The sequence below is a fragment of the Rhinoraja longicauda genome, chromosome 13 (genome assembly GCF_053455715.1).
Source record: "Rhinoraja longicauda isolate Sanriku21f chromosome 13, sRhiLon1.1, whole genome shotgun sequence".
NCBI lineage: Eukaryota > Metazoa > Chordata > Chondrichthyes > Rajiformes > Arhynchobatidae > Rhinoraja > Rhinoraja longicauda.
The window spans coordinates 29,756,917-29,783,664 of NC_135965.1; the positions used below are offsets into that span (position 1 = coordinate 29,756,917).

The following is a 26,748-nucleotide window of genomic DNA, read 5'->3' on the forward strand; positions in this document are numbered from 1 at the left end:
ATTTCACACAATCTTCTCTCACTGGTGACCAGAATCTGTAGCAGAATAAAATCAAAAGATATAAAGGACATCTTTCAATATGATGGATTACCATATGGCTTCCAACACAACCTACTATTAAGGAAACTGAGCCATGATTAAGTGTGGAAGTGAAGCCTTTTCAAAGCAACACAAAAATTATTTGGGTGAAGCATCAGTTCCACCACCATGTAATTAATGCCAACAGAACATTAGGTCAGAGTGTGACACTGATAAGCCATATAAAAATGACCAAATTCTAACTCTGAGCGGAAGTTGTTAAATTATTTAGTATGATGCATTATATGAAACTCTGCACCATTGAGTGACAAAGAACTCACTGACATGAGTAAATCTGAGACATCTTTTCCATGTCAGCCATGATCACATTGAATGGCAGTGCTGGCTCGAAGGGCCGAATGGCCTCCTCCTGCACCTATTGTCTATGTCACCCAGGAATTTTGCATTATACACACCACTGAACCTCATTGGTTTGCTTATTCTCATCTCCCTTTATAATGCTCTTACATTAATATTGCTTGCCTGTAGACTTCTGGAAAGATTGGGTGCAAAAATGTTTTGGGAAAGTCTCTTGGGCAGCCTAATCCTGTTCCTGCCTTCCTCTGTTGATTCATTACATCTCACTTCATAAGCTTGGTGACAGGTCATGGAAGTCCAACCTACCAACTTCTCCAGGGTACGATTGAGCGAGGTAATAGTTCGCTCCTTCTCATCATTCTGCATCTTGAGTCTCTCCAAGGCAACAGATAAATCATTAATCCTGAAATAAAAACATAGAACGCCACAAGGGACAGGTGTCAACTGGAAAAGCTGTACGTAATTCACCAACAGTGAAGCAACCCTAGTGGTTCGAAACCTCATTATTTCTTTATTAAACATTTCATTAAAAAAAACCAGCAGAGAGAGAGAGAGAGAGGACATTGGTACAGACCAGCAATTTACAAAGATGATCCAACCAGGTCAGCTCCACTGCTTTTTCCTATAGACTTGGAACTGGTGCTTTTGTAAATATTTATTCAGTCCTTTCTAAAGATACCATTGAATCTTCCAGTACTACACTGTCTGCCATTACATTCCTACTCACTGTATTAAAAAATCCCTCATCCCTCTTCGCTGGTTCTTTTGCCAGCTACCTGATAAGTGTCCTCGGGTTACAAGCCCTCTTAACAGAGGAAACGGGTTCTTCCACTTTAATCTATTAAAACCTCTCAAATTTGTAACATCGTTATTAAAGTTCTCCTTTACCTTCTCTGCCCAAAGCTAAAAGCTCCATCTACTCCACCTTCTCCGTGTAGCTGAGGGACCTCAACCCGAGCCCCATTCTTATCAATCTTCTCTTGCATCTTCTCCCATGGACTGGTAAACTTCACTTCACTTGAACCTTTGTGGCTTTTGTTAAAGTGTTGCATACAAACAGATGGTTGTGGAAAATTTAAAAAATAACTGCAGATGTTAGAAATATATAAGCAGAAAACGCTAGAAACACTCAGCAGATTTTCAATGAAGTTCTGATGAAGAGATTTTGGCCTGTTATGTTAACTCTAGTTTCACTTTCCACAGATGCTGCCCAACCTGCTGAGTATTTTCAATGGTTTTATTATCATAGAAGTTGCTGTGATTAGGATCTTCTCGTTTCTGAACTGGGACCTGCAGAAAACCAGGGAGGCCACTTGGAGACAGTGGAACCAAGTTCAGGAAGTGGAATACTGGGTTATTCATGGTGTTGGAACAGTACAGACCCCCAGAATTCACTGAATGGTTGACTTGTCAGTTTCTTTCAGTGAGGGGGCTTTCCTATTCAACTGGCTCTGTGAGGCCCTCTTGTGGTGCACGGTTACAATACCAACACAAAGCTACCTCAGTCGGCTGCAGCCAATATTGTCACATTGTTGGCTGATGAACCCAGAAAAAATATTTCAGAACCTCTTTTGGTTAGGGCTCTCTGAGTTCTGTGATAAAAGCAGCAAAGGCATCTGTATAAAGAAACTCCCAGTGTGCAGAATGTGGCCAAGATGGGTAGGCAGCGGGTAGTCGACGGCCGCACAGAGGTCGGCTGCCTGCCCCTTTTCCGGGCTTAGGTCCGTGCCCGCGTGTCCCTGGAGAGGGAACACACGGTGTCCACGGGGACGTTGGAGGTCTTCCGTGAACGCTGGTCGCCTCGGGAGGTCGAATGTATACAAAGTTGGCGGGATTTTAATTTTAATATTTGTTGTTTTTGTAAACTGCCGATACAGGCAGCTTTTGATCTGATCACATTACCACTTTGTACATTTGTCTTGTTTTTTGGAATAAAATATTTGTAATAAAAAAATAAAAAATAAAATAAAGTGTGCAGAATGTGTGGAAACCATGAACAGTTATTCCCTGCAATTGCTGACAAATGTTAACAACACATTACTATATCTGCTGCCTCGCAACACCATCCCAGGATCCCATGGCTTTCCTCTAGGTGCTCCAGTCTGTTTCCATCTCAGACGTTTGGGCTGGAAGGTTAATTGGTGACTTGCTCCTAGTGTGTAGATGAGTGGTAGAGTCTTGGGGATTGCTTTGGGAGCTAGCATGATGTCAATGAACTGAATGGACACTTTCTATGTTATAAGGTGTTATGGAAACACATGGTCAGCAAGTAGTCAGAATCTGAGAGCATTGAAAAAGATGAATGTATCTGTGTCAGCATTCTGAGACAATGTCTCCATTACATCTCTTTGGTCTTCCCACTATCTGTTTAAATGATTGAGCCTGCTTGCTCTACTGTTCCCATAGGATTTCCCATGTCCCAGCTCCTCCCTGCAGAAAATCAGACTCTGCTATCCTTTCTCTTTTGTTCCGTGACAATGATCTTAAATTCATTCTCTCTAGTTAATGACTCATTCTATTAATTAGGTTTTGAAATTAGATTTTGCCATTTGACATCAATGATCCTATTGCAATTCTGAGCACCCCAATCAGATCTCATTGTAAGCTATTAGACTCAACATTAACCTTCTACACCTGACAAACCCGCATCATCACCTCGACAATCTTCCAATGTAATGGTGTACAAAATCAATATAACTGATTTTTTTACATAAACTAGTTACAAACAAATGTTTCCTTTCCACAAAACAAAAGTAATGTTTGAGGGCTAGGAATTTTGAAGGTACCAGACAAGAACTTTCAAAAGTTGAAGGGAAGGGTGTTTGGAGGTAAAGGGACATCTGGTACATGGAAGATAATGATTTAAATGTGAGAGAGCGAGATTTACGGGCAGGAAGCTCCTGTTAGAATAAAGGGGAAGACCGTCAGGAATAAAGAACCCTGGATGACAAGAAATATTGAGACTCCGATCAAGAAAACATCAGGTATAAGTAGTTGGGATCAAGTGAATGCATTGAGGAGTATCAGGGGTGTAGGAGCTCATTTAAGAGGAAGATTAGGAGGGCAAAAAGGGGCTATGAGATAGCTGGAAGATATGACAAAGGGGAATCTAGAGATTAACATTAAACATAGATGCTACGTCCAATAAAGGCAAAATACCTGTAGTAACTAGGGAGAGAATAGAATATATACTTGAACGTCAGCAAGTTCTTTAACAAGAAGCTGTGTGATAGACTGGTTAGGAAGGTTAGATCACATGGGATCCAGTGCAAGTTAGTCAATTGGATACAAAATTGGTTTAAAGGTAGCAGATAGAGGATGGTGGTAGAGTGTTGTTTCTGAGGCTGCAGACAATAGACAATAGAAACATAGAAACATAGAAAATAGGTGCAGGTGTAGGCCATTCGGCCCTTCGAGCCTGCACCGCCATTCAATATGATCATGGCTGATCATTCAGCTCAGTAGCCTGTACCTGCCTTCTCTCCATACCCCCTGATCCCTTTAGCAAAAAGGGCCACATCTAACTCCCTCTTAAATATAGCCAATGAACTGGCCTCAACTACCTTCTGTGGCAGAGAATTCGACAGACTCACCACTCTCTGTGTGAAGAAATGTTTTCTCATCTCGGTCCTAAAAGACTTCCCCCTTATCCTTAAGCTGTGACCCCTGGTTCTGGACTCCCCCAACATCGGGAACAATCTTCCCGCATCTAGCCTCTCCAACCCCTTAAGAATTTTATATGTTTCTATAAGATCCCCCCTCAGTCTTCTAAATTCCAGCGAGTACAAGCCCAGTCTATCTAGTCTTTCCTCATATGTAAGTCCCGCCATCCCAGGGATCAATCTGGTGAACCTTCTCTGTACTCCCTCTAAGGCAAGAAAGTCTTTCCTCAGGTTAGGAGACCAAAACTGCACACAATACTCCAGGTGCGGTCTCACCAAGGCCCTGTACAACTGCAGCAGAACCTCCCTGCTCCTAAACTCAAATCCTCTTGCTATGAATGCCAACATACCATTCGCTTTCTTCACTGCCTGCTGCACCTGCATGCTTGCTTTCAATGACTGGTGCACCATGACACCCAGGTGCAGGAGGAGGCCATTCAGCCCTTCGAGCCGAACAAATTGTCTACCACAGGGGTTAGTGCTAGGCCCACTGTTGTTTAAAAAAAAATTATATTAACGATTTAGATGTAAATGTAGGTGGCATGATTAGTAAGTTTGTGGATGACATTAAAATTGATGGTAGAGTAGACAGTAAGAAGGTTATTTAAGATTGCAATAAGATCCTGATCAACTCCGCGAATGTCACGGAATGGGAAATGGTGTTTTAGTTAGCTAATTGTGAGGCATTGCACTTTGCTAAGGCAAACCAGGGTAGAATTTGCACAGTAAATGGTAGACCCTTGGATGTGTTGTAGAAAAATGAGACCTGAGGGTGCAGGAACATGGTTATTTGGAAGTGTCAACACAGATCAACAGGGTGGGGTAGTAGGTGTTTAGCATGCTTACTCAGGGTATTGAGTAAATGTTTTGGGCGCCATGTTACAGTTATGCAAGATGTACTGTAGGTACGGTCACATTTGGAGTTCTGTGTGCAGTTCTGATCACCCTGCTATAGGAAGGATGTCATTACACTGGAAAAAAGGATTTATGAGAATGTTACCAGAACTGGAGATTTTGAATTATGAGGAGAGGCTGGATAGGTTAAGACATTTTCCCTTGGGGTATAGGAGGCTGAGGGGTGACCTTATAAAATCTTGAGCGTCATAGATAAGGTGCATAGCCACTGTCTTTTTCCCAGGATAAGGGCATCTAAAAATAGGGAGCATAGGTTTAAGGTGTGAGGGGGAGGTTTTAAAAGGGACCTGAGAACCAGTGGTAGAATAATTATAACATTTGACCTTCAGCAACAGTGTACAACAGATGATAATGAGAGGGCAGCACAAAACAATACTTCCACATTTTATCTTCCCACAAAGTTTATAGGAATAAAAATCAGGAGATGTAAAATTGGTTACTGATTTGATATCACCTCTATTACAGACGGCTATGGAGGCCAAGTCCATGGATATTTTTAAGGCAGAGATTGACCGATGTTTGATTAGTAAGGGTGTCAGGGGTTATGGGGCAAAGGCAGGAGAATTGGGTTGAAAGGAAGAGATAGATCAGCCATGGTTGAATGGCGGAGTAGACTCGATGGGCCAAATGGAATTATTCTATTCCTAGAACTTATGAACCATCACACAAAATGTACCCCGCTGGGACCCCTTGGTTTTCACTGAGGATATATTGTTGTTTTACGTTGTGTTTTTGTGCACGTGTCTATTTTTCCAGTGCTCGCTCTCTAGCAGCACTCATTTTGAACTCTATTATTAATTGCCGTCATTTCTGCACTCGATTAAATTATGAAGAGTTAGATAAAATCATATTTTAGGATAGTTTAATGTTCCTCACTTGTGAATCGGTAATATTGCAGCAGTAGAGTGGAGCAGAGAAAGACACCAGGGTCCTGGTTTTGATTGTTGGTCTGCATTGAATTAGTTGATCTTACATAATAAGCTAATGGGCTGGGATGATGGGCCTCAGTACTCCTGGGCTGCTTCCTATTTTGATCACAGGAACCCCACTACAGAAAGTGCATTTTTGCAGGCGCCAGGTAATTTTAGTCTGACTGCCTTCACAGGGGGCAGTAGATGTTAAGTGATTGTGTAAAATGGATGATAGCAAACAAACAGCCCTTTCAATGTCAAGCAGCTGAATTGCCCACAACTGTTTTGCATTATCTTACTTACTAGAAACACATCGGGTCCATGCCAGCACCCAGAAGAGCAGTCCCATTCGTCTCAACCCCCCACCCTTCCTTTTCCCTATACAGCCCTGCAACTTATTGTCTCTGACGTTCATCAACTTTCCTGTGATTCTAAGCAACACCAAGAAGCCATTTATGGTGGTGAAATAATTCACCAACCTGCTCGACTTTGGGATGTGGGAGGAAACCGAAACACCCGGGAGAAACCTTCACACTCCACATATGGAACACCAGAGGTCAGGATTGAACATTGTCTCTGGAGCTGTGCCGCATAACGTCATAGGCAACCCTAGAGGTGGGGACCAATAAAGAATAACCTTCCCACCTGCATAGAGACAGGGGTGAACTTGAGTTGCAGAGTTCTGCAGCACAGGTAGCCTCCACTAGACACACTCAGTGACCCTTTCCCCGACAGTTTAATGGAAATAAATGTTTTTAAAAAACAAAGGAATGTTCCTGCACTACTTTTTCATGCCTTAATAAACCTCCACAAGAAATAAAAATTGTCCATATTTCATTTTCTTAACGAGAATCTTAACTATCTGTCCAATATAACAAAATCAAGAGTATGGAAAAGGAAACAACAGGAAAAGACTGGTCCGTCGTATCTGTCTCACAATTTTAATATTATCTTTATTGTGTTCATATCCCTGTTGGGCATCACCCTTACTAACAGTTACCTTGAAAGCATAGCAGTCATTACTGGATTAATAGACCAGGCAGATGGACTAATGGCAGAACTTTCACCCTGGAATTTTAATTCATCTGGATGAATAGATTTGGGGAAGAGCTGATGTGTCACAAATGTGGCTTGAAAGACTGGTGATGGCTTTAATTTTGAAGATCAGCAAAAGAGGAAAAAACCCGCTGCAAAATGAGGAACTGGACTTGTGTTTATCTGCTGCACAATCTAATTAGTTGCTTGGTCAAATGAAGACCATCTTGCCTTTTCGCTCCCACTTCCTCCTCCTCCTGCTCTGCAGCTTTGGTCGAGGACTGAACCCTCCAGAGTGCGAAGAGGATGTAGATCGGAACAAATCCTGAGACCTAATCTGCTAAATATTGCGAAACTCCTCCAGGATGGTCCCAATCATAGGGGCAAGCCAATGGTCTGTCCCATCTGAGTCAGCTTTCCTCGTACATCAGGTTTCTGCACTGGAGTCAGGAGCCTTTTGATAAGAGTGAAGGTTATACCATCCCAGAGTTCACAGAGGGCACTGCCAACGAATGTAGTAATTGAACCCCACATTATCAGGTAGCCTATTACGCTGGTAAACTTGTCTCCTTATACCTACCAGTTGATCTGAGATGATGTCTGTTCTCCTGGAGCAGAGAGTGTCTGTGAATTCTCCAACACAATTGAATGCAGCAAACTCTGAAACATTGCATCTCTTTCCTGCTCCAACTTCAAAATATCTAAAAGCCTTAATGTTGATGACTACTGTGATCACTGCAGCCCTGCACTGCAGCAGTAACGGGGCTGTGGTCAGTGGTGGGTTTCTGCGATGAACTGCTTGTAGATACACCGGTGCCTCATGCATTGATCCGAACTGAGGCGTGTGAAAGTGAACTGGGGGTTGAGCATCATTTGTGGGCAGGGTCTTTCTTCTCCACTTCCTTCTCTCTCTTCCAGCAAACTGCCCTGCACATTGTGCCCTCTTCTCATTCTTCCCATTATGTGGTTAAGGGATTTTCTCCAAGTATCAATGTGAAGAATTACTGCCATGTCATTCCACTGTGTCTTCACACATAGTAACAGAGCATAGAGATTCCAAACTGTAATCTTTGTTGCGGTGTGCAATGTTTTGGGGGGAGTGGCAAAAAGGACAATCTGAATCACTTCTGACGATTATTCATATCAATTCAGAAATCTCAAAACTTTCAAGAACCTTCTTTCTGCTGTTCCAATTGATCTCTGACATTAAATTCTCTGTGACTTGCAGACTGGGGAACCTAGTAACCGGCCTGTTTCCTTGTTAGTGACGATGCAGCAACTCCAATTATTTCTATGGAAAGGAAGAGTGGAGGACAGAGGTATGTCTCTGGTAATTTAAACGTATTGAAAATAATCGATTTGATTGAAATATATTCTGTAATTTCTTAATTATTTTTGAATGAATTTGAATATTTTTCAATACTTGTTAATGTTTGTGAAGTAGCTTAACCAGCTGACAAAACAGTATTGGTGTTGAAAGTTTCACTACTTAGAGCATGGGTTCTGCAATCAGCAACCTTGCTCTGGTAATTTGCTCCAGGTCAGGGGAAGTGGGTTACAGCCTACGCTGGTGGGCTGAACAAGTATCACATGATCTAAAGTGGCTCATGGCTTAGACATTGTGCACCATTGCTTGGAAGAGTACTGCTGGGAATCATTTACTGGATCCCCCCATGCATGTTGAATATTTGATGTTGGCTACATCACTGAGACAGTATTGGAAGTACATTAGACACCAACCAATGGTGCAAGCTGCTAATTTTTCATCCTTCTAGAGCATGAACATGTTGCATATGCTGGTGCAGTTTGCAACTTGACAACATGCTACAAACCTGTGATCATGTCCCAAGACTAAATCGGCACCCACTGGCCAAACAGCAGAATCTTGCAGTCGATGTTTTTACCTGCATTAGCATGTGGCCACGTACCTTGCATGAAGTTCTGCTTTGTCCACATCACACTTGCTCTGCAATTGAATCATCTCTTTGACCTTGTCACGGAGCTGCTGCTCGAGTCGACCACTTTGCATCGTGCACTTCTCCAGTGTAGACGTTGTGCTGCCCTGAGACAGGCGTAAGTTGGAGTCTAGGTTCAGGCAAGCAGTCTGCAGGCGTCGTGTTGTCCGGGAAACATCGGTCTTTACCTCAATGAGATTTCTGGGGAGAGTGGATGGAATAAAAACAGGCACACACTCAATCACTTTGCAACCATTATAGTGCATTGGCAACCAGTGCAATAATATCAATATTAAGGCATAAAACCCCAAACAACATGCACTGGTCTTCCCGCAACCCTGCCAATCAAACATGAGCAGGCAAGCAACAAGGACACAATGAATGATTGAGATAATAGTCTGGATTACACAAATTTAAACTGTTCTCACTTGGAAAGAGAAAATTCATAAATGGCTTGATTGCACTTCTAAGTAAATTTAAGGAATCAGATGATGTAAATCATAGGACACTGCAGCACCAGAACAGGCCCTTCAACCCACAATGTCTGTGCTTAACATGTTGCCAAATTAAACTAATCCCTTCTGCCAACACGATTCACATCCTTCCATTCCCTGCACATTCATGTGCCTATCTAAAAGCTGCCTAAAGACCACTATCGTATCTGCTTCCACCAGCAACGTGTTGCAGCTACCTATCACTCTCTGTTAAAAGAAACTTTCCCCACATATCTCATTTAAACCATTCCCCACCACCTCACCTTAAAGCAATGCCCTCTACTCTTTGATAATTCCACCCTGGGAGAAAGGCTCTGACTGTCTACATCATTTAATCCGATTCATAATTTTGTATACTTCATCAGACTTCTCCTCCACCACTCCTGAGAAATGAATCAAAGTTTGTAGAACCTCTAATCCTGGCAGCATCTTGGTGAACCTCTTCTGCACCCTCACCTAAGTTGCACAATCTTCCTGTTAATGGGCAACCAAAACTGCACGGTGGCGCAGTGGTAGAGTTGCTGCCTCACAGAGCCAGAGACGTGGGTTCGATCCTGACTGCGGGTGCTGTCTACATGGAGTTTGTGTGTTCTCCCTGTGAACTGCATGGGTTTTCTCCGGGTGCTCCAGTTTCCTCACACTCTCCAAAGACGTACAGCTTTGTAGCCTATTTGGCTTGGTAAAATGGTAAATTGTCCCTAGTGTGTGTAGAATTGTGTTAGTGTGTGGGGATCGCTGGTCGGCATAGACTCGTGGGCCGAAGGGCCTGTTACCATGCTGTGTCACTAAACTAAACTAAACTAAACTAAAACTAAACTAAAACTAAACTAAAACTAAACTAAAACTAAACTAAAACTAAACTAAAACTAAACTAAACTAAACTAAACTAAACTGCATTAATACTCCAAAGAGCTAACCAAGCCCTATAATGATGATAATTAATCAATCAATCGGCAGTGCTTGATTTGGCTGCAATTTTACCTCAGGGTCAGAAGATTTTGGGTTCAAGATGCCAAACACCCTGAGTGCTGCACTGTCAGAGGTACTGCCTTATCATGAGACATGAAGCCTAAAGCGCAACATCACCAGGTTCAGAAACAACCACTTCCATATAAGTATCAGGTTCCTGAACCAACCTCCACAACCTTAATACTACCACAGCAACAGAACATGACAGGTCTTGTCACCCATTCCTTCTCTCCAGAGATGCTGCCTGTCCCTCTGAGTTGCTCCAGCATTTTTATCTTTGGTTTAAACCAACATCTGCAGTTCCTTCCTACAGTATATTTGGTTATCATTACATTGGTATTGCTAGGAGCTAAATGTGTAGAAACTACTATTTCCTACATTACTTTAATGATTACATTTCAAAGGTATGTTGTCGGTAAAGTAGTTGAATCATCCAGAAATAAATGTGAAATGGGATATAGAAATGAAGTTTAATTTTCTGTTTCATCTGCCAGAACTTCTGAAAACAATCTGTGCTTCAAATAAATTCAAGATTAATCTTCAGAGAGAAAAGTAATTGAATGCCAAGTGCCTGGGGAGATGGTGAAAACAGTTGGTATTGATTCATTAAAACTCAACTTATAAAGATTTGATTCATGAAGTAATAACTTCATGATTCATGAAGGTTTCCCTGGCCTTATCTGAGTTTGTGCTAGAATGATTGATGGAAACTGATTATTTTGATTAGTCAACAGCAGGCACGATCATTATATCCCATGACACCAAGGATTCCAGAAATCAACTGGATAACAATTCCTATCTTTCTGTTGCAGCATGGACACAGACCTGTTAGATTGTCTTTAAGTACCTTTAACAGTATATTTCTGTTATACCAGGAAATCATTATGAAGTACATCAGGCAATAACCTGGTTATATGGGTAATGATGCATGATGATAATGATTTGATACCCAAAATCCCAGAATTGCAGTGGAGTGGCACGGTGGTACACCCGGTAGAGTTGCTGCCTCACGGCGCAGAGAGCTGGGTTCAATCCTGACTTTCGAAGCTATCTGTTTGGAGTTTGCACATTCTCCCTAAGACTGTGGGGGTTTCCTCCGGGTGCTCCAGTTTCCCCCCACATCCCAAAGATAGGCAAGTTTGTAGGTTAATTGGCTTCTGTAACTTGCCCCTTGTGTGTCGGGAGTGGATACAAAAGTGGGATACATAGAATTTGTGTGCACATGTGATTCATGGTCGGTGTGGACACGGTGAGCGGAAGGACCTGTTTCCAAACTGTATCTCTAAACTAAACTAAAAATTTGGAGGAGATATTTGTTGCGAATAAAATTTGGGAATATTCTGTCTGCCCCATAATTAGCACTCAAAAGACCTTATTCAGAAATTCAATGTGAATCGTCACGTACCAATACTCTGCTTTTCACTCAATATCCCAATCAAAATGGGCCTAATTCCTGTGTTGAGTTCACTGCAAATGACCCCAAGTGTAACATAGTGGACAAAACTGTGGTGCAACTAGTAAAGTTGTTGCCTGACCATGCCAGGGACAACATAGGTTCCATCTTGAGCTTCACTGCTGCCTGTGTAGAGTTTGAACATTCTCCTGTGACCACATGGATTTCCTCCAGGTGCTCCAATTTCCTCCCACATCACAAAGACATATTGGTTAGCATGGCTGCTGCAAATTAGTGTGGGTAGGTGATGGGATCTGGGGAGAGTTGGTTGGTGGTAATGTGGGCAAAACATAAAGTTATTAGTGTAGCAATGGTGTAAATGGATGCTTGAATGTCAGTGCAGACTCAGAGGGCAAAGACCATGTTTCTGTGATTGATCTCTCTATGACTCTCTGCTCTTAATTAGGAAGGATTTCCTGCTGATGATCTTCTGGCTATAAGTGTGCAATGGCCCCATCCATCCATCAACAACACTTACTGCTGTGTGCCATTCTTCAGATCTGTAAGGTCACTGCGTACCCCAGCAATCTGCCTCCACAATGCCAGCAGCTTGCCATGAGCACCACTTAGACGGGGGCCATGGATCTGAAAGAAGAGACAAAATAAAAACTCTTGTTTACTCTCCTGTACATTATCTGTAATATTTTCATTCAAAGCACAATGAACACCCACTCATGCCCATTTTGATACAGATCTAGGAATTGTTTTATTGTGAAAACATCATGTGTTGTGTCAGCCAGTGATAGATAATTCACATAATTTCTGAAGAAGGTCTTTTGAGTGCTAATTTTGGGGCATGTTGGTCATGTTCGTATATATTCAATATGGAACCCCTAGAAAACTGAGAGAAAGAACAGTGAGAGTGAAAGCGAGAATTCTCCCATTTAACACTGGCAATGAGTGCACTTGCATATTCATTGGCGATATTAGTGTTTATCTTATCTAGAACACACTATTCTTATCCCGACTGGTTACACATCAAGGCTCCATTAAATTACACCAGGAGGTCAAATTTAGAAAGACTTTCACAGAGGAGTTCCCACTATATATGGGCATCTGTCACTTTGCATAATGGATTTCTGCAAGATTTATGATCTGGGCATTAGATACCTTACTTTTCATGGACTATATCTATGTTTTGGTTTATTTGTTGATAAACAGAGAACATAGAACAGTACGGCACAAGAACAGGTCCTTCGGCCCACATGCACATGCCAATCATGATGACAAGTTGAACCAATCTTTTCTGCCTGCACGTGATCCATTTACTGCACACCCATGAGCCTGGCCAAGAGCCTCTTAATGCCACTCTCCTAGCTGTCTCCACCACTACCCCTGGCAACTCCAGGCACACACCAATCTCTGTGTAAACAACTTGCTCTGCTCATTTCCTTTAAACTTTGCCCATGTCATCTTAAAGTTGTACCCTCTAGTCTTTGACATTTCCATCCTGGGAAAAAGGTTCTGATTGTCAACCCTATCTATGCCTCTCCGGCGGCGCCGCCATTCCCGCCCCGCGGTTCATCTCTTCATTGGGGGGCGGGAACCTCCAGCTCCGCCTCCTTCCGGCCCCGCCTCTTCCGCTCTCCTCACCCCCCTCATTGGCTGCCACACCCTTCTCTCGGGCGGGTCCTACCTCCCTCCGATCTCCCATTGGTCAGATCCTGTCCCGCCCTCGACCCTCATTGGCCGGGCGACTGTTGGGTTCCCATTGTGACGTCGAACACGGCTGACGGGCAGGGAAAGTGGAAAAGGGATTTATTAACATTTAAAAAGTGAAAAACGTTTAAAATATAACAACCATTTGAACCGCAGGACAATGATATGTAAGGTGGGCCTAAAATTGTCGCGCTATCGTGTACTGTTGTGGCTGTATTTCGGGAACAACAGACAAATATATATACACACATGCAAGTTGAGAGTTGTAGTAATATAAAGAAGATAGATATCTAATCCAGGCAGCATTCTGGTCAACCGCTTCTACACCTTCTCCAAAGCCTCCACATCCTTCTTGTAATGGTATCTTGCAATAAAACCAGACTATTTGTATGTTAAGAGAAGAGATGGAATGCACAAAGCTGTTAACATTCATACCTCCTGCTCCCACCGCTGCCTCATTTCTCTGTGCTCCAGTTCATCCCGAGCCTTGCCGAAATCCACTGTGATTTTGTGGATATCCCCGCTGAGTTTTTGATTGGCCACATTGGCCTGTTCCAGTTGTTCCCGCAACATGGCATTGACCTGGGTTAAGCTGCTGCTTCTGTCTCAAAAAAAAGCATGACAGAGATCCTTGGAACATCAAACATTTTTGTGTTTACTTAGAAACTTTAACTCAACAAAATCCCCAAAGTCACTTCACAGAAGCATTCACTCAAAGTTTGTCGTGGAGAGCAACAAAACAAAATATCGGGGCAGGTGATAGAATTTAATGGAACAAAAGGGATGTATGGAGCCTTTGAAAGGAGAATTTACGGAGGGAATTCCACAGCCTTGCGCCTTAACAGTGAGTGCACAATGCTGGATTAAGCAAATATATATACTAATAGGCAGAAATTGTAGGTGTGTAAATTACTTTGGAAAGTTATAAGGACAGAGGTGTTTGCAGACCTCTGAGCAGCCGAAACTTTGAAGGGACCGAGCATTTTACATTTAAACACTGTGCCAACATAGATCAACCAGCAGATGGTTCACCTAGGGACAGTGCAGGGACCTGCAGAGTTATCAGAAGATCAGATATCATCTTATTGAAAGATAGTCAGACTTCAAAGGTCAGAAGACTAGCTCCTGCTCTCACTCTACCACCACATCCTCTTGCTTCGGTCATTCAGAACTGAAGAAGACGCAAGGGACTCTCCCTAAAGATAGGGACCAATAATCTAATAAAAGGGGGAAATTGATGGAAAATAGTGCCAGAGAAATAAGTAGCACTGAAAGCCGGCAGAGTGTCAACGACCGAGGTTCAATTCAGTGCTATTGTACAGGATGGAATAGCAGTGCACAGAAAATATCAATAGGATTTAATAAGGTTAGCATAAATTCATGAAATGAAAGTCAGGACGTGAAAACCTGTTGGAGTTTCAGGGTGTGACTGATTGAATAGATAAAGGTAGACAAGTGCATGGCACACATCGATTCCCAGAAAATCTTGGTTAAGTCCCACATATAAAGTTGATGTGTAAAGTTGCATTGTATTGGGAAGTAATGCATTAGTTTGGATTGAAAACTACTTGACAGACATTAGGCAATAAGTAGAGGGATACTACAGGGATCAGTGTTTGGACTCCAGCTATTTAAAATCTGAGACTGTACAAAGCTTGTCAATGAGACTAAAATGGGAGGAATTGTGTGCAGTGTGTGGCGATGCAAAAAGGGAGACTTGGATAGATGGAATGAGTGGGCAGAAGTGTGGCAGATACTGTCAAATGTACATAAATGTAAAGTTATCCACTTTGGTAGGAATAACAGAAAGCAACCTTTTGTTTAGATTGGGAAATTTTGATGTGCAAAGCATTCTTGTACACCAGTCAATTAAAGCAAATAAGATGGTGCAACTCGCAGTTAAGAACACAAATGTTGGCTTTCACAGCAAGAGGAGCAAAATGGCTTGTGGCTCTGTGTACCCTTCCTCAGGCACACACGGATGAATGAGAGTTGTGATGTGCCTGAAGTAATTGTATTGGAGATTATGTTGTTTTTGAGGAATGGCAATGCTTAATAAGAAGCATTAAAGGTCGTAAATTGGTCATTGTGCAGGGTTCTGGATTAGAGGCATTGGGCAGTTAGCTGGCTCATGAAGATAGGTGGATAATGGCTACACTGGATAAGCAGGGGAGGAAGTTGCTTTTCCCAGCACATGGAATGGAGAGGTTCTGGATCACAGAGCCAGGAGGTTATTTTACTAGTCCTGTGAAAGACCTGATTAGTAGATCACAGAGGGATAAGATTGTATGCGAGTGGGAAAGGTGGGATGAGTTTGATAGTTACAATGGGTAAGTCAAGTCAAGTTGCATTTATTGTCATGTTCACACATATAGTGAGCTACAGGTACAATGAAAATCTTATCTGCAGCAGAATTACAAGCATAGAGACTCTGATCGCACACAAAATCAAACATTACATATAAATGCGACAAGACACTGAAAAGGGAATATGGGAAAAAAAACAAGACAAGAGAGCAAAACAAGTCTACAGGAGTGCAAGCAGTGGTCGCAGCATTCCTTTGTTGTGAAAGGATTGGGGTTGTGGGGATCAGTTCTAGAACCAGATGGTTGCAGGGAAATAGCTGTTCCTCAACCTGGTGATGGTGTGATTCTATGCCTCCACAATGGTTGTAGGGAGAAGAGGGCAAGGTCTGGATGGAGGGGATTCTTTATGATCGATCCCTCCTTCTTGATTCAGGGCTTCATGTAGATGCATTCTATAATTGAGAAATCTGAGTCCATCTCTCTCTACAGCCTTCTGCATTCCTGTGCATCGGAATTGCCACACCAGGCCATGGTGCAACCAGTTAGAATATTTTCTACAGTGCATCTGTGGAAATGGTGGGAAGCAGAGCATGAATGGCTCCTGCGGCAAAGGAGATGTGGGCAGGCCTTTCCCAATTGTAGTTGTCCTCTTGTGTTTCAATGTCCTGTCCTAAGAGACCCAAATTATCGTTACTGCTTCATCCCATTGCACTGTCATCTTTTTTTCCCTCAAGTTTTCTGAATTTCCCTCATCAGCACGCTTCCCACTATTAACTTAGAGTGAAGCCTTGACTACAGCCCTGGTCATTCACTTTGCTTGGATGCAATTCACCAACCTGAATCAAGAACATAAGAACACATGAAAAAGAGGGCAGAGGTAGATCAATCTACCTCCTGACCCAGTTTTGTCATTTAATAAGACCATAGCAGATCCTTCTTGGCCTCGGTGCCACTTTCCACTGTCTCCAGACTCCTCGATTCCCATGTGGTTTAAGTGTTTGCCAATCCGCACCTTATATTCAAGGGCTTCATCTTAACAGATCTCTGGGGCAGCGAATTCCAAACATTCTCCATCCTCTGAGAGAAGAAATGCTTGCTGGTCTTCATTCGAAATGGGCAACCGGTTATTCTGAAACCATGGCCCACGTTCTCTCAACATCTACTCAGTCACTCCCACAAAGAATCACACAGACTAAAAAAAACAATGGACAGTGCTAGAGCTGAGGTTTTCCCAATGCCACTTATGTAGAATAGTAGTTGCTTCCTCTGTTATCACTCCTTCTTTTCCCTCATGCATGACCAATGCTGCAGTTTTCTTCGAGGACACCAAAGATAAAAGTTAGTGGCTGATTGTTGACAGCATTTGATCTTTTACTAGGTGGTGCTTTGGTGGTGTTTCAGATCACTGAGGAAGGGTCTGTTGAATGTGTCAACTTATGGAAAGGGTTATTTTCTCTCCGCTCAGAGGTTTGAGTAGAACAGGATGAAGAAAACTGTTTGGTTGCGCTTTGTGTTGTCATTACAACTCTACTGGCATTGAAAGATTTCCCATTTATACAGCTGTTATTGGTTAAAAAGAGCTGCTAAAGGAAAATACATCTTCATGAACTCTAAGTTACACTACTTTAAAAGCAAAATTAATCCTGCTCCCAATAGCAGGGACCAGCACATCCCAAAGTGCTTAAGATCTATTGAATTACTTTCAAAGTGCACTTGCTGATGGTGAACGACCGGACATGTTTCCAATTACTGCACAGCGAATTTCCACAGAAAAGCAACTGGGATGAAAGGCCAGTTAATCTTCTGCTGGTTGGTCTGCTTGAGAGAGGCAAGTTGTCCAAATGACTGGAAGGAAATTCCCCGTTCTTCTTTGAATGGGGTTGTGGGATCTTTCAACACCCACCTGAGCAAACTTTACAGCTTGTTTGAAAAATGACACCTTCTAAACTCCAGCACTCCCCTGGTGCCGGCCTAGTTTATGTGCTCAGACCCTTGAAGCAAATAACTTTTTAGCCCCAAGGAGTGAGTGTTGCCAAGTAGGTCGAGCTGACACATGTTAAATTAATAGAGTAAATTTATTATTAATATACTTACCAAATAATTATGGTTTGAAAGCTAAGAATCGAAGGGAACAGAAACAAAAGTTCAATGACCTGCCATGAAGTTTTTATAAATGCTTCTATAAGCACGCAGTAGAGTCTGTAACTCTAAGCTAAGATGAGTCTTGGCTGGTAGGTAAAAAATTAGGACATCAGGAACAGTCAGGCACACACTGGTACAGTCAATTCCAGATAAACATGTATCTCAATCCAACAGCTGTGCATCAAACCACTTCCCACTCACTGCCATAAGCAGACCCTCGGAGCCAAGCACAACATTTGAGCAGAAACTCTGAGTCAAGCAGAAAATGTTCCCTAGTGATCGGATTTAAACAGCACCTGCAGCCAGGTGTCAACCGCAGAGTGGTACTGGTTTCAGAGGGGTTATGACTGTGTATGAAAACCACACTACTGCGCCTGGCCTTGTAGCTGGATTAGTCCAGTTCATGTAGCTACAAATTCTACTGCAAGCAGTAGTAAAAATCCTCATTCAGGTGTAAGATAGGAGGCTGCTTTCTATACTTTTATAAATTCATAACAGATGAAGCAAACATTATTTACTCACGGGATGCAGCTTTCTGTTGAAATTAACCATGCTCTGGTTAATTCTGCTTTATCTATAAATTCTTATCTATATATATATATATATACACAGCATATATATATACAGCATATATATATATACAGTATACATATATACGCAATATTGATAGGGTATGATCAGCTTAGCACCAACTATTCTGACAGTCGATTCACACACACACACACACACACACATATATATATATATATATATATATATATATATATATATATATATATAGGTAGAAGTTTTTTTTCCTACACACACACACATATATATATATACTGTATATATACTGTATATATACAGTATATATATATATGTATGTGTGTGTGTGCAAGAAAAAAAAACTTCTACCTATATATACACATCTATCTATCTATCTATCTATCTATCTATCTATCTATCTATCTATCTATCTATCTATCTATCTATCTATCTATCTATCTATCTATCTATCTATCTATCTATATACTATTAAAACTCAGATCTTGTATCTATATATATATATCCCACTGATGTCGGCTGAAGACGGCAATTCCGGCAAAACGGTGAACCGTAGCGCCACGATTTTTGTACCACCTTAATCAGCATGCGGTTCGCTGCTGGAAAATTATATTTTTATTTAATTCGGACGCATATTTTTTAAGTTACAGAGGTTTAAAAGTGCTGCCCCCCCTGATTTATCGAAGTTTTGACAGAAGGGGGGCGCTGCGGTGCGGATTGTGATGTCACAATGCCCCTGTGAGATGGACTCGAGCTGACCCCCCTTCCCCCCCCCCAGCGGTATTCAGCGTGTGACGTCACAATGCCCCTGTGCTACATTGTTGCGAAGAGCTGTCAAGTCAAGTCCATTTTATTTGTACAGCACATTTAAAAACAACCCACGTTGACCAAAGTGCTGTACATCTGATTAGCGCCTCCTCAATGAGCCTCAAACGCTAGGGAGTAGAAATAGGTTTTGAGCATGGACTTAAAGGAGTCGATGGAGGGGGCAGTTCTGATGGGGAGAGGGATGCTCTTTCCACCCTCCCCCTCTCTCCCTCCCCCCTCCCCCCTCCCCCCTTTCCCCCCTCCCCCCCTTTCCGCCTTCCCCTTCCACCCTCCCCTCCCCTCCCCCTTCCCTCCCCCCACTCCCCTTCCCCCTTCCCCCTCCCCTCCTCCCTCCACACCTCCCTCCTCCCCCCCTCCCCCTTCCCTCCCTCCCCTTCTCCCGGTTACAATGTAAACCCTACGAGGACGGGCACAATGGGGAAAGAGGGGTACTGGGAAAAGGGGAGGTCCCCCTCCCTCCGCCCTTCCCCTCCCCCTCCCTCCCCCTCCCCCTCTCTCCCTCCCCCTCCCCCTCTCTCCCTCCCCCCTTCCCCCCCTCCCCTTCCCCCCCTCCCCTCCCCTACCCCCTCCCTCCCCCTCCCCTCCTCCCTCCACACCTCTCTCCCTCCCCCTTCCCTCCCTCCCCTCCTCCCGGTTACAATGGAAACCCTACGAGGACGGGCCCAACGGGCACACTTGAGATGGGTGCTACAGTGAGAAGCACTATGTGACCGCGAATGTTTCAAAACAAGCACTTAAAAAGCACTTATCTCTTTTTAAAGTATATTTTTTTATTGCAAGTCACTTAACATACACAGATCAGCATTGGGCCCATATGCTCGTGGGCCACCGGGGCAAGTGTTTCGAAAAAAGCACTGAGAGTGTGTATGGGGAGAGAGAGAATGGGGGGGGGGTCTGTGAATGGGGACTGGGGACAACAGGGGTCGTTGCGGAGGGGGCTTGGTGGTGGGGGAAAGAGGGGTACTGGGAAAAGGGGAGGTCCCACTTCCCCCATCAACCCCTTCCTCCCCCCTCCTTCCCACCTCCATCCCCACTCCCTCCCCCCCTCCCTCCCCCCTCAATCCCAACCTCCATCACCACTCAGCCCCTAACTCCCCCCCTTCCCTCCATCCCACCCTCCCCCACTCCCTCCCCCCTCCCTCCACCATTCCATCCCTCTCCCCCTCCCCCCTCCTTCCACCATCCCTCCACCCCTCCCGGTTACAATGGAAACCCTACAGGGACGGGCCCAACGGGGAAAGAGGGGTACTGGGAAAAGGGGAGATCCCCCTCCCTCCCTCCCCCCTCACTCCCCCTTACCTCCCCCCTACCCCCCTCCCTCCCCTCTCCCTCCCTCCTCCCCCTTCCCCCCTCCCCCCCTCCCCTCCCCCTCCCCTCCCCTCCTCCCTCCACACCTCCCTCCTCCCTCCCTCCCCCTCCCCTCCCTCCCCTCCTCCCGGTTACAATGGAAACCCTACGAGCACGGGCCCAATGGGGAAAGAGGGGTACTGGGAAAAGGGGAGGTCCCCCTCCCTCCCCCCTCACTCCCTTCTCCCTCCCCCCCTCCCTCCCCCTCCCCCCTCCCTCCCCTTCCCCCCTCCCCCTCCCCCCTACCCCCTTCCCTCACCTCTCCCTCCCTCCCTTCCTCCCTCCCCTCCCCCCCTCCCTCCCCCTCCCCTCCCCCCTCCACACCTCCCTACTCCCTCCCTCCCCCTTCCCTACCCCCACTCCCCTCCCGGTATGGAAACCCTACGAGGACGGGCCCAACGGGCACACTTCTTCTAGTATACTACTAAAACTCAGATCTTGTATCTATATATATATATAACACTGATGTCGGCTGAATACGGCAATTCCGGCAAAACGGTGAACCGTAGCGCCACGATTTTTGTACCGCCTTAATCAGCATGCGGTTCGCTGCTGGAAAATGATATTTTTATTTAATTCGGACGCATATTTTTTAAGTTACAGAGGTTTAAAAGTGCTGCCCCCCCTGATTTATCGAAGTTTTGACAGAAGGGGGGCGCTGCGGTGCGGATTGTGATGTCACAATGCCCCTGTGAGATGGACTCGAGCTGACCCCCCTTCCCCCCCACCCCAGCGGTATTCAGCGTGTGACGTCACAATGCCCCTGTGCTACATTGTTGCGAAGAGCTGTCAAGTCAAGTCCATTTTATTTGTACAGCACATTTAAAAACAACCCACGTTGACCAAAGTGCTGTACATCTGATTAGGTACTAAGGAAAAAAATGAAACATACAGTAGCACGCAAACAGTTCACAGCGCCTCCTCAATGAGCCTCAAACGCTAGGGAGTAGAAATAGGTTTTGAGCATGGACTTAAAGGAGTCGATGGAGGGGGCAGTTCTGATGGGGAGAGGGATGCTCTTTCCACCCTCCCCCTCTCTCCCTCCCCCCTCCCCCCTTTCCCCCCTCCCCCCCTTTCCGCCCTCCCCTTCCACCCTCCCCTCCCCTCCCCCCTCCCTCCCCCTTCCCTCCCCCACTCCCCTTCCCCCTCCCCTCCTCCCTCCACACCTCCCTCCTCCCCCCCTCCCCCTTCCCTCCCTCCCCTTCTCCCGGTTACAATGTAAACCCTACGAGGACGGGCACAATGGGGAAAGAGGGGTACTGGGAAAAGGGGAGGTCCCCCTCCCTCCGCCCTTCCCCTCCCCCCTCCCTCCCCCTCCCCCTCTCTCCCTCCCCCTCCCCCTCTCTCCCTCCCCCCTTCCCCCCCTCCCCTTCCCCCCCTCCCCTCCCCTACCCCCTCCCTCCCCCTCCCCTCCTCCCTCCACACCTCTCTCTCTCCCCCTTCCCTCCCTCCCCTCCTCCCGGTTACAATGGAAACCCTACGAGGACGGGCCCAACGGGCACACTTGAGATGGGTGCTACAGTGAGAAGCACTATGTGACCGCGAATGTTTCAAAACAAGCACTTAAAAAGCACTTATCTCTTTTTAAAGTATATTTTTTTATTGCAAGTCACTTAACATACACAGATCAGCATTGGGCCCATATGCTCGTGGGCCACCGGGGCAAGTGTTTCGAAAAAAGCACTGAGAGTGTGTATGGGGAGAGAGAGAATGGGGGGGGGGTCTGTGAATGGGGACTGGGGACAACAGGGGTCGTTGCGGAGGGGGCTTGGTGGTGGGGGAAAGAGGGGTACTGGGAAAAGGGGAGGTCCCACTTCCCCCATCAACCCCTTCCTCCCCCCTCCTTCCCACCTCCATCCCCACTCCCTCCCCCCCTCCCTCCCCCCTCAATCCCAACCTCCATCACCACTCAGCCCCTAACTCCCCCCCTCCCTCCTTCCCTCCATCCCACCCTCCCCCACTCCCTCCCCCCTCCCTCCACCATTCCATCCCTCTCCCCCTCCCCCCCTCCTTCCACCATCCCTCCACCCCTCCCGGTTACAATGGAAACCCTACAGGGACGGGCCCAACGGGGAAAGAGGGGTACTGGGAAAAGGGGAGATCCCCCTCCCTCCCCCCTTCCCCCTCCCTCCCCCCTCCCCCCTACCCCCCCTCCCCTCTCCCCCTCCCTCCCCCTACCCCTTCACTCCCCCTTCCCCCCTCCCCTCCCTCCCCCCTCCTCCCTCCCTCCCCCTTCCCTCCCTCCCCTCCTCCCGGTTACAATGGAAACCCTACGAGGACGGGCCCAACGGGGAAAGAGGGGTACTGGGAAAAGGGGAGATCCCCCTCCCTCCCTCCCCCCTCACTCCCCCTTACCTCCCCCCTACCCCCCTCCCTCCCCTCTCCCTCCCTCCTCCCCCCTTCCCCCCCTCCCCTCCCCCTCCCCTCCCCTCCTCCCTCCACACCTCCCTCCTCCCTCCCTCCCCCTCCCCTCCCTCCCCTCCTCCCGGTTACAATGGAAACCCTACGAGCACGGGCCCAATGGGGAAAGAGGGGTACTGGGAAAAGGGGAGGTCCCCCTCCCTCCCCCCTCACTCCCTTCTCCCTCCCCCCTCCCTCCCCCTCCCCTTCCCCCCTCCCTCCCCTTCCCCCCTCCCCTCCCTCCCCCTCCCCCCTACCCCCTTCCCTCCCCTCTCCCTCCCTCCCTTCCCCCCTCCCCTCCCCCCCTCCCTCCCCCTCCCCTCCCCCCTCCACACCTCCCTACTCCCTCCCTCCCCCTTCCCTACCCCCACTCCCCTCCCGGTTACAATGGAAACCCTACGAGGACGGGCCCAACGGGCACACTTGTTCTAGTATACTATTAAAACTCACTTCTTGTTTATAAATATGTTTGTATCCTGGGTTTGTGTATGTATCACTGATTGCGGCCAAACTGTAAACCGTCGCGTCACGGTTTTTGCACCGCCTTGATCACCAACCTCCCGTCTGACCGGCCGCGATATTTTCATTTAATTTGGTCATATATTTTTTAAGTTACAGAGGTTTTAAAGCGCTGCCCCCCCTGATTTATCGAAGTTTTGACAGAAGGGGGGCGCTGCGGTGCGGATTAATCTTCATTGTGATGTCACAATGCCCCTGTGCCAAGCAGCTGCTATTGGGTGTCTGCTCTTTACAAATTTACATTTTTTAATTTTTAACCTTTTTTTTCAAAGGTCTTCAGCTTGTGACGTCACAATGCTTGTGCTACATTGTTGCGAAAAGCAAATGGTTGTTTTTTAAAGTTGTGTTTTTAATTGCAAGTCACTTAACATACACAGATCAGCATGGGGCCCCTATGCTCGTGGGCCACCGGGGCAAGTGTTACGAAAAAAGAAAGAGGAGGTCCCCCTTCCCCCCTCAACCCCTTCCTCCCCACTCCTTCCCACCTCCATCCCCACTCCCTCCCCCCCTCCTCCCCAACTCCCTCCCCATCCCTCCCCACCTCCCTCACCCCTCGGGGACGGGCACAACGGGGAAAGAGGGGTACTGGGAAAAGGAGAGGTCCCCCTCCCTCCCCCCTTCCCCCTCCGTCCCCCCTCCCTCCACCTCCCCCCCTTCCCCCCTCCCCCCCTTCCCCCCTTCCCCCTCCCCCCTCCCCTCCCCCCCTCCATCCCCCTCCCCTCCTCCATCCCTCCCCCCTCCCTCCCCACCTCCCGGTTACAATGGAAACCCTACGAGGACGGGCCCAACGGGGAAAGAGGGGTACTGGGAAAAGGGGAGGTCCCCCTCCCTCCTCCCTTCCCCCTCCCTCCCCTCTCCCTCCACCTCCCCCTCTTCCTCCTCCCCTTCCCCCCTCCCCTCCCCCCTTCCCTCCCCTCATCCCTCCACACCTCCCTCCTCCCTCCCTCCCCGCCTCCCGGTTACAATGGAAACCCTACGAGGACGGGCCCAACGGGGAAAGAGGGGTACTGGGAAAACGGGTGGTCCCCCTCCCACCCCTCCTTCCCCCCTCCCTCCCCCTCCCTCCACTCTCCCTCCCCCCTCCCCCCCTCCCCTCCCCCACTCCCTCCCCCTCCCCTCCCTCCTCCCTTCCCTCCCCCCCACTCCCCTCCCGGTTACAATGGAAACCCTACGATGACAGGCCCAATGGGGAAAGAGGGATACTGGGAAAAGGGGAGGTCCCCCTCCCTCCCCGTTCTCCCCTCCCCTCCCCCTCCCTCCCCCCCTACACCCCTCCCTCCCCTCTCCCTCCCCCCCTTCCCCTCTCCAACCCTCCCCTCCCCCTCCACACCTCCCTCCTCCCTCCCCCTTCCCTCCCTCCCCTCCTCCCGGTAACAATGGAAACCCTACGAGGACGGGCCCAACGGGGAAAGCGGGGTACTGGGAAAAGGGGAGGTCCCCCTTCCTCCCCCTTTCCCCCTCCCTACCCCCTCCATCCTCTCTCCCTCCCCCTCCCCTCCCCTCCTCCCTCCCCCTCCCTCCCCCTCCTCCTCCCCTCCCCCCTCCCCTCCCCTCCTCCCTCCCCCTCACTCTCCCTCCCCCTCCCTCTCCCTCCCCCTCCCCCCCTCTCTCCCCCTCCCTTCCTCCCTCCCTCCCCCTTCCCTCCACACCACTCCCCTCCCGGTTACAATGGAAACCCTACGAGGACGGGCCCAAAGGGCACACTTGTGCTAGTATAATACTAAAACTCAGATCTTGTGAATATATATATATATATTTTTTGGGTTTGACCTGAATATATCGTATATTTATACGTAACAGCGATTGCAGCAAAACGGCGGACCGTAGCACGACGGTTTTCGCACCGCCTCAATCGCCAATCTCGCGCTCGCTCGGCCGTGATATTTTCATTTAATTTGGTCGCGTGTTTTTTAAGTTACAGAGGTTTTAAAGCGCTGCCCCCCCCCTTTTTCAGGGGGGCGCTGCGGTGCAGATTTAGTTTTCAGCTTGTGGCTTGTGACGGCTACATTTGTTTCGAAAAGTTTCCAGAAAAGGATTTAGTTTTCAGCTTGTGACGTCTACATTGTTTCGAAAAGCTTCCAGAAAAGCACTGATTGTTTTGTTATTGCAAGTCAAGTCAAGTCAAGTCAATTAAAAAACAACCCATGTTGACCAAAGTGCTGCACATCTGATTAGGAAAAAAAAAAAAAAAGGTTATAGTGGTCACTTGACATACACAGATCAGGAGGACGGGCCCAACGGGCACACTTGGAGAGTAAGAGTGGGGCTGGGGGAGGAGAGAATGGGGGGTGTGGGGACGGGCCCAACGGGCCCGCTTTCAACGGGCACACTTGTTCTAGTATAATACTAAAACTCAGATCTTGTGAATATATATATATATATTTTTTGGGTTTGACCTGAATATATCGTATATTTATACGTAACAGCGATTGCAGCAAAACGGCGGACCGCAGCGCGACGGTTTTCGCACCGCCTCAATCGCCAATCTCGCGCTCGCTCGGCCGTGATATTTTCATTTAATTTGGTCGCGTGTTTTTTAAGTTACAGAGGTTTTAAAGCGCTGCCCCCCCCCCCCCCTTTTTCAGGGGGGCGCTGCGGTGCAGATTTAGTTTTCAGCTTGTGGCTTGTGACGGCTACATTTGTTTCGAAAAGTTTCCAGAAAAGGATTTGTTTTCAGCTTGTGACGGCTACATTGTTTCGAAAAGTTTCCAGGAAAGCACTGATTGTTTTGTTATTGCAAGTCAAGTCAAGTCAATTATATTTGTATAGCACATTTAAAAACAACCCATGTTGACCAAAGTGCTGCACATCTGATTAGGAAAAAAAAAAAAAATGAAGGTTATAGTGTCACTTGACATACACAGATCAGGAGGACGGGCCCAACGGCACACTTGGAGAGTAAGAGTGGGGCTGGGGGAGGAGACAATGGGGGGTGTGGGGACGGGCCCAACGGGCCCGCTTTGAACGGGCACACTTGTTATCATCATATCATATCATATCATATATCTACAGCCGGAAACAGGCCTTTTCGGCCCTCCAAGTCCGTGCCGCCCAGTGATCCCCGTACATTAACACTATCCTACACCCACTAGGGACAATTTTTACATTTACCCAGCCAATTAACCTACATACCTGTACGTCTTTGGAGTGTGGGAGGAAACCGAAGATCTCGGAGAAAACCACACGCAGGTCACGGGGAGAACGTACAAAC

General features: G+C 46.8%; 1 protein-coding gene across 1 annotated transcript in view; it reads right to left on the reverse strand.

Moving 5' to 3' along the window:
* LOC144599067 (uncharacterized) overlaps positions 1-26,748 on the reverse strand; it is a 227,982-nt gene that overhangs the window by 114,303 nt on the left and 86,931 nt on the right. The window contains exons 7-10 of the mRNA XM_078409791.1: positions 13,885-14,050; positions 12,269-12,375; positions 8,848-9,075; positions 703-799 (exon numbers count right to left, since the gene is read on the reverse strand). Of these exons, the coding sequence (XP_078265917.1) occupies positions 703-799; positions 8,848-9,075; positions 12,269-12,375; positions 13,885-14,050 (598 nt within the window). The remainder of the gene's footprint in view (positions 1-702; positions 800-8,847; positions 9,076-12,268; positions 12,376-13,884; positions 14,051-26,748) is intronic.